This window comes from Felis catus, chromosome A2 (assembly GCF_018350175.1).
Source record: "Felis catus isolate Fca126 chromosome A2, F.catus_Fca126_mat1.0, whole genome shotgun sequence".
NCBI lineage: Eukaryota > Metazoa > Chordata > Mammalia > Carnivora > Felidae > Felis > Felis catus.
In genome coordinates, this window is record NC_058369.1 from 164,162,126 (window position 1) to 164,179,033 (window position 16,908).

Sequence of the window (16,908 nt, forward strand, 5' to 3'; positions counted from 1 at the left end):
CCTGAGTTTTATTCCCTATTCTGCTTCTACAAATAAGTAAACTTGGACAATTAACCACTAGGTCCTCACCAGCTCTCATCTGGAATTTATTAGTTTACCCATATGAATTTCAAAAGAAGTACATGAACTACTTTTATGGTTGAGCCATCCTAGAGAATATCTAAAGAAAAGTCACAGTAAATACTGTTGGTAAATATCTTCTAAACGGGGGGGAAAAAAAAGATTCAGTCAGTTGAGACCTAAAGATAAATTTGATCTATCCTTCTAGTTTCACTTGAAGCGTTTAAATATTCTGTGCTTCCGTGGACAAATACTTCTAAAATTTGTTGTTTACCTGGTAGTGTACTAACTCTGCCCAGTAGGTAGAGTTGCCAGCCAACCCACAGGGTTTAGAGATGCAGAGGACAGAGCCTCAGTAAATTCCTCAGGAAGCTTAAAGAGACCAGCATGGAACACCTCAGGGTCGTAAAGATGCAAATAACAAAATAGATGGAAGAAGGGAGAATCAAGGACTAAAAGACTACCCGGAAAAAGTGAAAAAACTCTGAAAATGCATCTTAAAGTTGTCATAACCAAGCAGAAAGACTACTATCTTCAGCAATGAAACAATGTCTACAAGACCTCCTCTGACTCTCAAAACCAAGAGAAACGTTAAATATCGTCCAAGAAGTAAAGATCTAATAATCACTTACTAAAACTACCACAGGGGAGGGACAGTATATGAATATATACCATATGATTCCAAATATTTAATACAAGTGTACTTACACCCATAAAAATGTGATGTGCATATGAAATCACTACACAATCACCAACATGTGTGTTTTATCTCTGAATTTTAAGGTCCTGAATTTTAAAACTATAGCTCTGTGTTTTCAGTATCTCCATACGGGGCTACTACATTTCAGATAGTTTTCTGGAAAGATTAAAGATAAATCATTCAAAACCAATTTCTAAGCCATGAAGCACCATACATACGTTAACATGTTCATAACAGCATTTTTCATGACAGCTTAAAATTGTAAACAACCCAAAGGTTCACCAACAAGTGATCTGATAAACAATTTATGATATGTCCACTAACTGCCAATAAAAAGGAGTCACTAATGACATGCACAAAAAATGGGGGTGAGTCTCAAACTATTAATCTTGCTGAGTTTAAAAAGCTAGACCCTCCCCCCACCAAGAGTATATACTATACGATATCATTTATATAAAACTCTAGAAAATGCAAATTAACCAATGGTGAGTGACAGCACAGTGCCTGGAAGACAGGGGCGGCGGGGGAGGGTGAACAGCTGGAAAAGAGGGTTTCCCAAGGAGCACCATGAAACTTTTAGGGGTGATGAATCTGGTCATTATGTTGGAAGGTGATGACGGTTTCATAAATGTATACACGTATAATTAAATTACAGACTTTAAATATGTGCAGTTTATTGAATATTAATTATACATCCATAAAGCTGTTGTTGTTTTTTTTAAAGTTGATGATAATGTATAGATTTGAATAGGTATCCGATTTGTCTGGTCTATATGAAAAGCATACAGATGATGATATTTTTCTTAAAAACATAAACAACTTACTTTGCATTTCCAGCCATTGGTTGGTACTGATTTCATAACTGGTTGAAGACAAAAAGTATGATACCCTTTGTCACACGTATCACACACTAGCATCTTGCTATCTTCTCCCGATTGTCTAAAAAATAAGATAGCATTAATGATGCCTTATCTTTAAACTTATGTTTATAACATAAGTAATCATGAAAAGAATCAGTCCTAGGACCTGCCCAGTTCATAAATACCTCAGTGTCTGTTTCGTCTACGCTCAGAGAATGATAGAGGTAACCCCCTGGAGGATGAAACAGACATCTTCCTAAGGTCCCTACAGGATTATCCTTACTGAGTGCTCACCTGTGGTGAACCTGCTTTAGCCAGGTTAGGGTTCCTGCAGAGAAGGAAGGTTAAGGGAACATGAAGGACTCTGGCCTTTATTTTTTAAACATCTCAGTAAACACCCTTTCTAGGGGAAGGAGCTGTAACTGACAGGTGATGCTGCACGGGAAGGAACAAGCGTTGGCATCATGAATCGGAAAGACATTGTCATATAATAAAAAGAGGATAGAATTTGGCATCAGACCTATATTTGTATTCAGACTGCTGTTCCACTAGCTGTGTGACTCCTGAATAAAATTCACTTGAGTCCTCTTGGTTTCAGGTATAAAATGTGAACAAAAGACACTGAGAATTAAATATAAATTCTGGTTGAAGAGCTTAGAATATCCACTGAGCATTGGTACTAAATAAACAGGTGTTAAGAATCATCTCTTCAAAATTATTAAGAATTGTAGTCAAAAAACCTCAACTCTTTTCCCTGAATGCTCTTCTGCCCCAAAGATCGGGCCCCTGCCCTACAGCATGAGCTCTGCCTCCATTCCTGGCTATCAGCCACTCTCAGAGACTAAGAATTTACTTCAAGAGGACGGGAAAAGAAAAACTGGGGAATGCAAGAAGAAGAGTGGAGAGAGGAGCCGCTGAGTAACACCTGGGGACAAACAGAAGTAAACAGGAAGATGGGTTAGTTGGCCTCTAGTTATTTCTTATTCATTTTAACAAATTCTACACATAAAATTGCATGTTTTATCTCTTTAGCTATGTGGAAAGATCTTCGAGGAAAAGCAATCTTTCTTCAAGTTCTCTTATTCCTTCCCAAGAAACTAGGCACAGATAACAAGGTATCAAATACATGTTTGCTGATATTTTAATTTTTAACCAAAATATAAAAGCACATGGTCCTATTCATTCCACATACTTAAGATATCGATGCTGACTGTTATCGAATTAAATTAGAAATAAAACAGACTGATCATGGCAGTGGTGGGCATAATTTCTCCTGTTACAAAAGTCCTTGGCTTGTAAACAATTTGAAGACTGCTATAGATGCAGATAACTTCCCCAAATTATCATGCTAATTAGTAGCAGGAGAAAAAAAAAATCACAAAAAAGACTGGAGAAATAACCAAAGGATGGAATACAACAAATAGAGATAATCCCATTCCAAATGTTTACATGCCATACAGCAACTGTGCTTCAGTATTATGGTGACCAGGGTCTACTGAAGGTAACTGTCTTCAGATATATACAGGTTTCTTTTTTTCTTTCTTTTTTTTTTTTTTTTAAGTAGTCTTAGTATAAATAGTTCTTCCTAGGATGGAAATTGAAACACATCACTGATTCTTTCACTCGCTCTCATATAACTTTCTGCAATTAGAAGTTTATTTTCCTATTAAGTCTCCACCCCAGTCTCTCTCAAAATTAGTGGCTTTGTTTCTCTAATGCTTCTTTTAAATTGTAAATATCATTCATTTAAAATGTCTGGCAAATTTAAATGAGTTTTTTAGGCAACCAGAGGAATTTCAAATTATGAAAATTAGTTTTTGTTTAGACTTGTTTCAAAATAATATAAATGTTAATATCTAGTAATTTTTTAAAGACATGATGAAGTCAGTGGGAATGAATATAGCTGCAGTATGAACAATCTTTATCATATTACACAAACCTTTAGCACCTAATAATAGGGTCTCTCTTAAACTCAATACACACCTTTGAGTTGAAATTAAAACTTACTTGCAGTTCTGGCACACTTTGCACTCAGGACATTGCCAACCTGCACGTTTTAATGGAGTAACCGCTATATCCAGGCACATTCCATGATAGTGCTGACCACAAGTAGTACAAAAGAACTGATCTAAGAGGTCTCCCGGGCTGTCGCACACTGCACAGTTTGCATCTTCCTTTGCTATAATTAACAGTAAAACAATGAAATTGTTGTAGAAGAGTTTAATATTTTTCTGACTTTACAGTTTAAAAATCACTTGAAGGGAATTTGCACGGTAAACCTTTCAGACACTCGACGTTATCCACATTGAACTGATATCCAATCAGAATAAGGTCTCAGTAAAAACACTAATGTATTTAGTCTAAAATTAATTACATTAAATTTAATCATATAGTTTTGACGTAGTTTATTTGTGCCTACATCTACCTGAGACCAGAGCAGTTCTTATCTAATTTTATATCCCTGGTACCAATGACGATGCTGGACACCTACTAAATTCTCAACATATGCTTGCTGAAAAGAACCAAACAAGAAAATATCAACTGAGAAAATGCCTTGCAGTGCAAAAAGAACCATTTTATTTGGATGTTAAATGTATTTTAAAATTAACAAGATAAGTCAAGAGACAATTAAGAAATGTTAATATCAACTAAATTAAGTGCTTCTTAAGCATAAACAGACTGATTTTTATTCAGATCAAATACTGGTTTTTTTAATACTAGAAAACATCGCATGAAGGAGAATATTAAAGATGGAAACTACGTATTTGTACACAAATACAAAACTTCATATACTAATTCTATATTCATCTATATTAATTGCCAGTTTGTAAAAAAGTATTAAAGTCTAGGTAATCATGGACATCCTCTACCCCCAGATATGGATTAAAAGAAATAGCACTTTTTAAGCTCTTTTACCATCTTAAACAAAAATGTAACGATGAACTGTCCTGCCAAGTACACAGTTAAACTCATGCATATTACAGTAAGAAAAATCATGTTCTAAAATCATACTAATTTGATAATATATATAAGTATGTCTACATGTGACACATACTAAATGGTTTGATTAGCTGATGATCTGAAGACTTTTAAATTGTATAGACAAACGTTTTTTTTCCCTCCCTTTTACTTTTTGAAGGTTTGGTCAGTCCTCTCTGGCTATAAGCCCTTTCCACCTTGTTTTTTTGCCAGTCAAGCATCTTGAAGCAGAGTAATCATCTATTCCTTTTACTTGACAAACTGGTTTTATAAGCCATAGAATCTCTAATATACAGACTTTTGCTCTTTCCTTTAGAGTCCTTTTAAAATGGTAGAAACCATTCGCAGTCCAGAACCAAGTCCTGGAGTGTACCTGGCCCTCCAGCTGGAGCCCTGGCAGCTGCACACCTGCCATGCACCTGGCGCCACCTTCAGGAGGCTACCAATGATCTATGAAATCCAATGGTTACTTTTCAGACCTGTTTTTATCCTTTGCAGCATTTACATTACTATCCACTCCCACAGTAAAGTCCCTTCTCTTGGCTTCTATGATGGCAACTTTCTCCTGAACTCCCCTCAGGTTTCCCATGCCTCCATCTCACCTCCCACGTTGGCTTCTGGACCCCTACGGTCCCTCTAAATGCTGGAGTATTTTAGGGTTTCATCCTGTTCCATGGTTTCCCTTTGCGATCAACTCCCATGATTCCCAAATCTGTACCACTAGCCCCAAACTTCCTTCTAAATTATAAGATGTTATTCTCAAGTCTCACTGGACCTCAATAGCCAGATGTTCTAAAAATACTCAAAACTTAACACCTCTAAAATAAAACACTTTTAAAATCTAAACCTCTCCTGTTTTTCTCAATCATTCTGGGTAAAGGCAGAAACTTTAGTCTCACTATTCCTCTTCCCTGACCCAACACATCCAAGTAGACACCAATTCCTACTGAATAAACTTCCTATATATCCTTCTTCCTTCAATTTGTATAGTTCAGTCCAGCCCACTTTGCCTTGGTAATTATACAGTATCTTCTAAATGGATCCCTGTTGACGGATCTGACCTTCTCGCTAATCATCTACACATCTCGAATAAGTTTTCAAAATTGTGAATCTAACTGTTATGCCCTGCTTAAATTTTTATCAATACCCACCTTTTCACCTAAGAGGAAAAAAAAGTAAAAATTTTCTAGCATAAAGGGGGGAGGGGGGGAAGCCCTTACCTCCCTTTCCAGTGAAATCCGAGGACCACGCACTATTCCTGGTGACAACAAGCAGCTTGCTATGCACATTAACACACATGCTGTTCAGTGCCCGTGTGCTCATATACATCGTTGTCACTGCTTGAAATTTTGTCCCTTTACTGTGCCCCTAACCCTTTCCAAAGAGGCCTTCAAAACTCTGCTCACATAGCCCTGAATATCTAATGTTACCACACCTAAATATCCATTTAGTTGTTGAGTATACCTTTTCCCCAAATGCTGAGAATAAACTGTTATAAAATCAAGTGATTATAACACAATATTATGAACACGTAAAGGGTAGGGACCTTGTCTTTTTCAACTTTGTATCCTCTTTTATTAAATAGGTCTTAAATCACTTTTAAATGACTCTTTGACCGGCATTTAAAATAAGTCATTAATCTAAAAATGGAAATGTCATAAATTAGTTCATTTTTGATAGAAATGACATAATAGGGTCAATTTTTTTTAATACTAAAAGAGAGTGCCAATATTTAGTCATTCAAGCTATGTACATTTAAAAACTAACCTTTTATTTCTTTGCCTACTCAAAACTTACAGAAATTGAAGCAAATACTACATTCTGATGATCAGACACTACTCAGTTCATCTTTCTACTGTAAACATGCAGGGAACACTGTGTGAAATGCTTCTGTGAAACGTTCCAGAGTTTGCTATTTTGACACTTAACTTGCCATGGTAGCTACTGGTCACATGTGGCCACTGAGCAACGGAAACGTGATTGTCCAAAGTGACATGTGCTATGCGTTTAAACTGCACCCCAAAGACTTACTAGGAAGGAAGTAATGTCAAATATCAAAAATTTTTACTGCTCACATGTTAAAATATCAATATTTTGGACACACTGGATTAAATGTGTTTTTTTCTGAACTGTAATCTAACATTTTTAGCATGAATACTCGAAAAACAGTACTTACATTGCTCACGTCCTATTTCTAGCGCACAGCACTGTGCACCACACTAAGCAAAGCCCATTCTACACTAAGATAACCGTGTGTATCGCTGCGGCAGAAATTACTATGACAGTTGACAGCAGTTCCTTAATGACAACACGATCATGCTGTTTTGATTAGTATGGATCACTGGTAATAAATGAGACAAAGAAACACATCCACATGATACACTCAGTCTAAAAACATTTACCATGCGTTATGTAAAAATAATAACAGAAAAAAGCACTACGTCAAGAAATGAAGTCGGCTTCAACCATTTCCCCATTCAGGGAGAAGACAAGTACAGAAATACTAAAAGAGGCTTTTGGAAGTCATGCAAAAGATGCTATTACTGGACAGCTTAAGTGTCATGTGAGAAATAAGCATATAGACATATACATACATATATGTCCGCAAGCCACAGGGAAACTAAGTTTGAAGCAGTAATTAAACAACTAGGTGAAACGTTTCTTTAAGCAATTGAAAAAGCAGAAGGGATGGAGTGAAAGCCTAAAAGCTAAAGCTAACTTGAGAGAAAACAGGAGTTAAATCCAGGTCAATGTGGCTCCCGAGATCAAGCTCTTCACTAATGGGTATTTCCTCCCACCGGAAGGACAACCAAGGGGAGGAATGTCTGCGCAGGTACAAAGGGAAGAAGGAAAGTGCCAGCAGAGGCACACAGCGAGGAGACTAACTGATGCAGGAGGAGCGAGAAGAGAGCAGGAGAAACAGAGCTGTGGACAAGGTCATTTCCAGTGACAGCGGTGGCAAGAGAAGAGACGGAGGAAAAGATGAGAACACTGGGCCTACGTGAGAAGACCCTGTCCCAGACCGCTTCACTCGGTTAAGCTGGAAGGGGAGACGACCACTCCTGCGTCAGAAGCAACGCCCTGGCGAAGAGCCACAGCAAGTCAAACCGCTGCCAGGCAGCGTCCAGCTAAGGGTCCATCAGCACAGCTCTGTGAGCTCCGCCAACGTCCCGGCACCTTCATCTCTGTTCACATTACTGGCAGGACACTGCGGTGGCCTAAATGGAATCACTAGAAAGAAAATGTCAATCACGGATGTTGTCCAGAGAGGCTGGCCCACAGAGTAGGCAGGTAAATAAAAGAAAGGTCAGGAACCGACAGCATTTCAGGTAACAGAAAGGCAGCAAGACTTGGTACCAAGAGACACACAACCAAGAAAGGGAGGTTCGAGTTAAAAGCTTAAATGAAGTAAAATAATTTAAAGCTGAACGATGAAGGTAAATTCACTGGGGGAGGGGAGTGAAGGAAGAGAGACCGTATTCCCCCATTTGAACCCTTCGAAACCTTCTCAGTGTAGACAGAAGAAGTAAACCCTTCCCTTGTCGCAAGGCCTAAGTGAGGGGGTCTGTGCTCACTCCGCTGTTGTCTCCACAGTCATTAGCAGACGCTGTGTTCCAGGCACAGGGACTAGCTGCCACTCCCCAATCCTGCGCCAGGCCCACCACCCCTCAAGACCTGTGCAGTAGTTCACTCTTTCTGGAAGGTTCTTTCCTCTGATCTTACATGTTTGGCTCCTTGCCATTTGGCATTCCCGCAGAAGCAAAATGCCACTCAGGAAATAGATCTGGCTACAGCTCTGAAATGGATATTTAGTGTAAAACTTCCAGACAAGGTTCATATACACTGGCATTGTCATGTGAATGATGATGAGGCCGTGACCAGCATTTATCCATGACAAAACGCCCTACAACTGTTTTCTGATAAAAATCTCGGCCTTGCTCACAGATGCTCACTTTGCTGGGATTTCTTTCTAATGAGGTCCTCTTCCCCCCCCCCCCCCCCCCCCCCGCTTCCATAAAAAGACGTCACTCCAACTCCTATCTCAGCTATCAAGCATGTTGCTCTACATTTAGGCAGTAGCATGAAGTATTATATTCAATGTATATGCAGAACTTGGGTCTTAGATAAGAGCTGGAATAACTACCATTTTGTAAAGCAATTCATATATACAAGGTAAACTGCTACATGTTTTCATTAATTGTTATTTAACCCTCACAGTAACACTCTGTTTAAGCCCCACAAAAATATTTATGAAAGATTTTATGAAGACTATCTTGTAAATTACTACAATACACTCTATCTGCAATGTTCTCTATATCCTTGGATTAAGACAGATAGTCAGAAAGCTGTGTATACAGATTACACTGTTTAAGATACTTGAGGAATAGAAGTTACTCAATTGGGCTTTGGTTTCATACCACTGGCTTATTTTGAGGGCTGTTATAAAAAATTGCCCTGTGGGATTTGTTTCGCTGCAGTGTATAATGTACATATAGTCTCAGTATTAAGTGAATTCTTTTGACATTGCCATGAATCAGGTCACTGTTCATATTCCCCTCTTTGTGTTGATGGCTGGAGAGCTCTGGAGCCGAGTTGGTGGCTTAGATCTAGGAAGCATTCATTTATTGCTCAAAATACCAATGTCACTATTACCATCATATTTATACTACCCTTATTTTCCCATGGCCAAATTTCCTTGCGTATTTTTAGTTTTATTTTATCCTACTATTCATGTATTTTTATGAGTCTCCACAAATCTATTTTGGAACAAGGCACAGTGCCAACAATTTCAGTGTATCTCTAAGCTCTGTGTGCCAGCACAGACCTCTCATTGTACACGCACGCTAAGTGACAGCAGCTCAGCTCCCCTGAGTCCTTACACTTCTTTACACGATATTTATGCTCTAACATTAAGTGAGGTATGCCCTATTAGAACACAGTCTGCAGGAGGAAGCAGCAGAGCCATTAACCAACAAAATGTCTAACGTTAGGAATGTGGTCACAGAAAAGTTTGTATGTTGTTTACGGAGGTCTAAAGTATGCCTAAGTACAAAACAATGAATAAAATCCAGATTCTTAAGGACACATACAGTTGTTTTATTTGATTGGCAAAGTGTATTATACCACCCAGAATATAACCAACTCTGATGACGACTTCGCAGCTGGTGCACCTGCTTCGGGAAGCACCTCACTCTGTGGGGTCTTAGAATAAGTAACACCTGTGACAGGTGCTATGCATGAATGCTCTTTTTCTCCCAGACTTAAGTATATAATCACAAACATATTTTAGACTTTAAATCCCTTATTCACCTAAACACAATCTGACATTTCGGTTTGCCCTACCTAGAATTTATGTCTGTATAGTGATTAGGGATGATATGGTTATACACGTAAACACAAAATAATCTTAGCTGAAGATGAAATTATGGTATGGAGATTACGCAATCTAACTGTATTTGAGACTACTTAAGTTCAAGCCTGAGGTAGCTACATTTATGTTCCAGAAAGCTGGAAAAGATTTAATAAAATAGCTTTCACCAGTATTGCTAAGATATAGATAAAAGCTATCAATAAGGTAACTAACAGGTGACATAAAAAAGACGGAATAAAGTATCACAGGGATTTCACAATGAGACTGGAAATTGAATTTACTAGAGGAAAAAATTCCAAAGCATACATGCTCATTGGAAATCCATATACTAAGAAAGAGGCAAGATTTAACAATAAAGATAGGAAAGAGTTATAATTTTCTGTTAAACAAATTTCAAACATTTAAACATTTTCACATAATTATAAAAATACTGTTTGGAAAAGAAAGGAAACAAGGCAAAACTGAGGATTACAGATAATCAAGGTAGAGAAATCAAGAAGGACTAACAGATTTCTATTACTGATTATCAGGGCTATACAACTACCAAGAATTTCCAAAGTGTTTGCTGATTCTACTCATGTCCATCCTGAAATAACACCTGAGTGAGTCATCTTATAATTCTCTAAGTGGTTTTCTGGTGTAGAAGACACTGAATACTGTTTAACTTTTTAAATGACTTACTTTCTAGTACATAATAAAATACTGTATATACTCAGTATTTCTACAGTGGTTTAAAGAAAAAAACATTTTTTTTAATAAGAATTTAAAACAAGTAAACTGTCTTTGAAATTTTGAGGAAATACCTTTTGGACTTCAGTGACACTGGTGGTAAGAGATTCCCTTTCCCCACCCCCCACCCCCCACCCCCGCCCCCCAAAGATCACTAGGATCTAAAGATCCCTTAGATCATCAAGATTATGTAACTTTTAACACAAGCAGAGTAACATTTAGGGAACTTACAACATTTGTTATTTGAAGTAAATACACTGATAAATGTTTAAAAAGTATATCTGTAGTAAACTTACATCTCTCAGGAGCTTGGTCGATGTGCTCTGGACACAGAAGGAAGAAGTTCCTGAAGTCCTGGAAGGTACCAGCTCCAGCGGCACAAGGATAATGGTACATCTGGGTGCACTTGTCTTCACAGCATTTGATAGTGGCTCCAAGGTGCTTACAAAATGCACATCGCTGAAAGGGGCAAAGGGGAAAGAAATCTCTTTTAAAAACCTAGCAAAGGAGCATTCAAATGTGGGGCTAGGAAGGTATAGAAAAGTCTGTGTACATTACTAGTAAAACAACTTAAACCTCCATGATACTAAGTAAAAGCTCTGTTAAAAATAATAAAATCTAACACACTAGTTGTGTGCTTGGTATAATATAGATTCATCCTTCCAGTCAAGTTTAGAAAGTGAGATTTCACTTTTTCCACTGATTTTTGTCAAAAACAACTAAACATTTTTTAAATTAGTAGCATGATTGAAAAGGCAGGTGTCTAGTTGTGGGTTATTTTAACACTGAATCCCACCAACAAGCTAACAAAATGAATCCATACTGTTGGCAAAACCTCTTACTATTTTCACCCTATCTAAAAATCAACATGAAATGAACCACTCAGAGAACAAGTTAATGAGGGGCAACCGGCGGATTAAAGGTACACATACAAATCTACACACTTCACTGTAGCAATTAGTTTCAAATGTCTTAATAAGAATGGAGATGTGAAGAAAAACAAAGTCGTGTGAGTATCTCCTTCCCCTATTTCTACCTGCCTCTACTCTCTTGCTGGTGGTAAAGCAAAGCAAGTGAGCCCCCCAAAAGGACCACAGGGCAAGTGTAAGGCAACCGAAAGCGTAGGAGGTCAGTACGAACTACCTACAACGCGGCAACGATTCAGCCTTCCCTGAGAATGATTAGTAAGCTCTCCTTCCTCCCCCTAAGATCATTCTGGGCACCATTTTCTTTATGGGTCTTTGCTGGGTGGCCTGCACCGTACAGTGGAAAATCTCTTTCTGCAGACGCCCAGCCATCTATCCCGTAAAGGCTTCCGTTTTAGCATTCATGCCACTGCATGAGAATCATTCACTTGTCTTCTCTTTCTCCCGGTCCAGGATCCTTAAGCAGAGGCACCAGACTACGCTACCTCTGCAGCTGTAGCACTGTGAACGCTGCTGGCCACAGAAAGGTCCTAATCACCAGGTGCTCGTATGCGCATGCGCTAAATGGGACTCCACCGCTAGTAATCTCATTGGTAAGTGTGGTTCACGAACAGCCCAACAAACAACTGAAGCCGAATGGGGAACCGTGGGGTAAAACTGAGCCTCGTGAAACAGAGGAAGTTGGTACCATTACTAGGATGATCTTCACATGCCGATACACCTAGTCCACACTCTGCTAGTCTATCAGGGAACACTGCAGTTTTACAATTATGATTAATTTAAGCATTTTATATAAGGTGCCATCAAATTCTTCCTTAAAACCATCAGTCCATGGCATTGCACCAATATAACAAAGTTCAGTGTCTCTTGATGATGAGTCTTCTACACATTCTGAATACAGTCAACAGATGTCTGTAGCTTCTAAGTAACTCATAAACACTACCTATCTTTGTGGCATTTCAGTTGTATGTCACGTCCACAAGTCCACAGACTAATACACATTTCAGTTCTCTTTTTATACTTAGAGGTGTTACTTCATTGAAAAGAAGAAATAAAGCCTTAATTCTCTTCACTGATGAAGTGTAACAACCAGCTTTTTCTAAACTTACTTTTATGTCATAACCTTTCAGGGTATCTGTTAAGTATATTAGCAGAACCCAGAGTTAACAACATGTGTAACATCTAAGTAGTCTGAGTATCCTTGTGTCATACTGGAAAGACCAAGAAAATGTGGAAGGAGGAAAGTGCATTTATATGTCCAACTGATCATTAAAAAGTTTTTATATTAACTCATAAACATAACAAAATAATTTCAGCTAAACTGCTAAAATCCGTTATTTTTATAGCATATGGCAAGTTGTACAGAGCCTTTTGCACTAAAAATAATTTTGGCAAATAAAATATAATGACTTTTATTTAAGTGCATAATAAGGAAACAAAATAATTTAAATTGATCCTTTTCCCAATGTCTATATCATTTTAGAAACATCAACATGTTCTCTTAATCACATTTGCAATGGAAAATATTACGTGACATTAGCTAAACTACTATGAGAAGCTCTGGAATGTATCCAACATACTAATTTACAATAACATAAAGATAACAGGGAATAAAGGAAGGGAAATAAAATACTAACTGCATTTAAGTGAACGCTTCAAGCCCATCTGTTATAATTACATAGCTAATGAAAGACATTTGGCATTGAAAGAAAATGTATACTTTATATATAAGCTGGAATAGATCTTTCTAAACCAAATAAAAAGCATTTGTGAAATTGTATAAAATATGAAAGAATAAATTTCCACAGGGAACTTCTCTAACATCAGCATTCTTGTACAATTCATATTAGAAGTGTAACAAATTATAAACTAAGTAACAATTACAAAGCTAATTAACATTTTGGGAGAGGGAGGTAAGAATAAATAGTTGTTAAGTGGTTTATCAACCGAACAATTTATTTGAATCAATATTTAAAACTCCTAAATAGCATTTTGTTTTCTCTACATTTCAATCATTAAAAAAGAAAAAGAGGAGAGGGAGAGAAAAAAAGAGAAGTGTTATAGTATCTTTTGACAATTGTCCAAGAACACATCCAAGAAGAAACTCTCAATTAGAGTTCACATTGCCAACTGTTAAGTCTGAGAAGCTTCCAAAACTTTTATTTCACTAGACTGAAATAAGAAAGGCTCTCTCAAAATAAATCTATAATACAAAACAGAACAGAATCAACAAAATTTCAGAGATTAAGGTTAAACATGAGTTATGAAACAGTAACATAAGACTTGAGGATATTCCAAAGCTTGTTCAATTAATTATCAAGTATTTACTCTGTATCAACTATGGCAATGGGGATGAGTGTTCTAAGAAACATCAAATATTATCAAGTTTTCCATATATCAAACTTTTTGGCCTTTACCCAATTTTTCTTCTTATAAGTCAGCTGGGGTCCTCCCAGAATGCAGAGTAAAGAATGAAGACAGAAAGGAAGAAAAACAGGTAAAATGACATGGGAAACTGATCCACAAAGTCCAATGTCTCTTTAGCAAGAGTACCAGAAGAAAATAGGATTATAATCAGAGAAATTACTCTAAAAGAAAATTTATAAAAATACCTAGTAATAAGAGCTAACATTTATTAAGCATAATTTAACAGGTGAGGGAGCTAAGCGAGTCCTTATCTCTGTTCCATTGATGTCTATATCACTACAAAAGCACCGTCTCTTAATACCTGTCACATTGCCCTCCTAAATAGATAATACCCACTTTGGATTAAAATGTCTCACACTCAGAAATACTGGCAAAATTTTAAGATGATAAAGATAAAGGAAAAATTCGAATAGCCTCACAAAAGAAAAATCAGGTCATCTACAAAGAAAGGAAAATCAGTCGTTACTTCTCACTAGCAATACTGAATGCAAAAACAAAGAAAAGCAGTATCTTCCAAGGTCTATAAAAAAGTAATTTGAAGCTAAAATTTTAATACGTGCTAAGTTAACATTTAAGTCCATGGATAATAAATGTAAACAGGTTAAATTCCCAATTAAAAAACAGCAACTTTCAAAATATGCACAACATATTTTGTATATACACATAAATTTTATTTACGTGTACGGGTGTGTGTACGTATATTCACACATATGTATACACATGTTTGTATAGGAACGTGTGTGTGTGTGTGGCACGTGACATACACAGGAACATGTGTGTGTATGAGGCACAGTGACACAGAAAATTCAAAAACAAAGAGCTGGAGGGAAAAGCACAAATATTATCAAAAAGAAAGCAGCTACAGCAAAGAAACCTGGATCCAAACCAAAAAGCAAAGGGCAAAGATAAAGTTCACATTAAAATAAGTCATATGTTAAAAATTCCAACAGAATAACAGTCATTAAAGTTTACATACCTAATATGAATTTCCTTGACATATAAAAGCAAAACTGAAATATGTATATGAATAAATTGGACTTTAATATAGCTCTCAGAAACAAAGCTATACACAGATATGAAATAATGATAAAGAATTCAGTAACAATCCAGTTTGATTCTAATTTACACACAGAAACACAGAGCTCCATAATCCCAAACTAGAGAATATATATTTAAATGTACATAGAATTCTTTTAAATTCATTAAAATGTCTATAAATTCAAAAAATCAAATATTTCCTATGTCGTATTCAAAAAAGCAGGTGTGTCCTAACCCTAATACATTAGTAATTATGAATTCACAACATAAACTCAAAATCTATCCACCAGAAAATTTTAAATCAAAGGAAAAGAACATATTATTTTTGAAATGATTGAATAAGAAACATGTCAAAATCTTTGAGAAGTGGCAAATTTGGTTAAGAAAAAATATACAGCTTGAAAAATGCAAACTCGAGACCAAAGAATAAAAATAAATGAAGCTAAATTTAAAAACTGGAGCCAGTAAGAATCAACATATAACGCATACGATTAGACATCTCAGGAAGTTAAACCCACCCTAATATCGCGTTTAGGAAGATGTTATTAATGAGATTCAGGTCTCTACCAAAAGAATTAGTGCTTGCTTTAGAAAAATATGCTTAAAAGAGAACTGACTGAAATAAAAATCAATCTATCAAAACATTTTACATATAAATGGGCTTAAAGTAATGACTATCTTAATTAGTGATCTGTTGTTGTTCTGGCCCAGTTAATTATTCTGGTTTGTACACTATCAAACATACATTTCTGATTGAAACATCTGCTAAAAAAGAAAGGAAGGAAAGGAAAGGAAAGGAAAGGAAAGGAAAGGAAAGGAAAGGAAAGGAAAGGAAAGGAAAGGAAAGGAAAGGAAAGGAAAGGAAAGGAGAAAGAGGAAAGAGGAAAGAGGAAAGAGGAAAGAGGAAAGAGGAAAGAGGAAAGAGGAAAGGGAAAGGGAAAGGGAAAGGGAAAGGGAAAAGGAAAAGGAAAAGGAAAAGGAAAAGGAAAAGGAAAAGGAAAAGGAAAAGGAAAAGGAAAAGGAAAAGGAAAAGGAAAAGGAAAAGGAAAAGGAAAAGGAGGGAGAGAGAGAGAAGGAAAGAAAGAAATTAAATAACATTACAAAATCAAAATTGTACATTACAAAATGGACATTGCTATGAATGAGATTTTTCTCCTGCCACTATCTTTCCCTTCTGACCCATCTTCCTCACTGCTGTCACAATGGTCTTTTTAAGGGGGTCCCTGATACCTCTGGATCAGGTCCAAAACTCCTCAATATGGCGTGTGTTAGGCACACTCGTAAAAAGCCTGCATTCCCCACTCTCACCCCAAGATGTCTCACCCTAATCCAGAGACTGGTAAAGAAAATATGATGAAATATCATGCCAGCGATTATAGTATTTTACATGGCAAACGGATTTTTGCAGATGTGATTAAGGCTGCTAATCAATTGATGCTGAATTAATCAAGGAAAAGATTAGTCTATTTGAATTACACAATTCCTTTAAAAGCAGAGTTTTCTCCAGCTGGTGGCAGAAAGGAAAGTCAGAGAAACTCAAAGCCAGTGAGGATTTGCTACATCACTGCTGTCTTTGAAGACAAAAGGAGCCACATGCGAGGTGCAGGAGTGGCGGCTGTGAGCTGACGGCAACCCCAGGCCAAATGGCCAGTAAAGAAATGGTGACCTCAGTCCTGCAACTGCACATAACTGAATTCTACCTGGACCTAAATGAGTTTAGAAGACTATTCTTCCTCAGGGCCTCTGCATAAGCACCCAGAATGGTAGGCATCTTGTAGGACCCTAAGCAAAGAGCACCGTTGAGCCTGCCTAAGCCTC

At 37.0% G+C, this 16,908-nt stretch overlaps 1 protein-coding gene across 21 annotated transcripts in view; it reads right to left on the bottom strand.

Annotated features, from left to right (window-relative positions):
• KMT2C (lysine methyltransferase 2C) overlaps positions 1-16,908 on the bottom strand; it is a 285,648-nt gene that overhangs the window by 117,681 nt on the left and 151,059 nt on the right. For all 21 annotated transcript variants that reach the window (XM_023250775.2, XM_023250762.2, XM_023250761.2 and 18 more), the window contains 3 exons: positions 10,996-11,158; positions 3,628-3,799; positions 1,585-1,699 (listed from right to left, as the gene is read on the bottom strand). In XM_023250775.2, the coding sequence (XP_023106543.2) occupies positions 1,585-1,699; positions 3,628-3,799; positions 10,996-11,158 (450 nt within the window). The remainder of the gene's footprint in view (positions 1-1,584; positions 1,700-3,627; positions 3,800-10,995; positions 11,159-16,908) is intronic.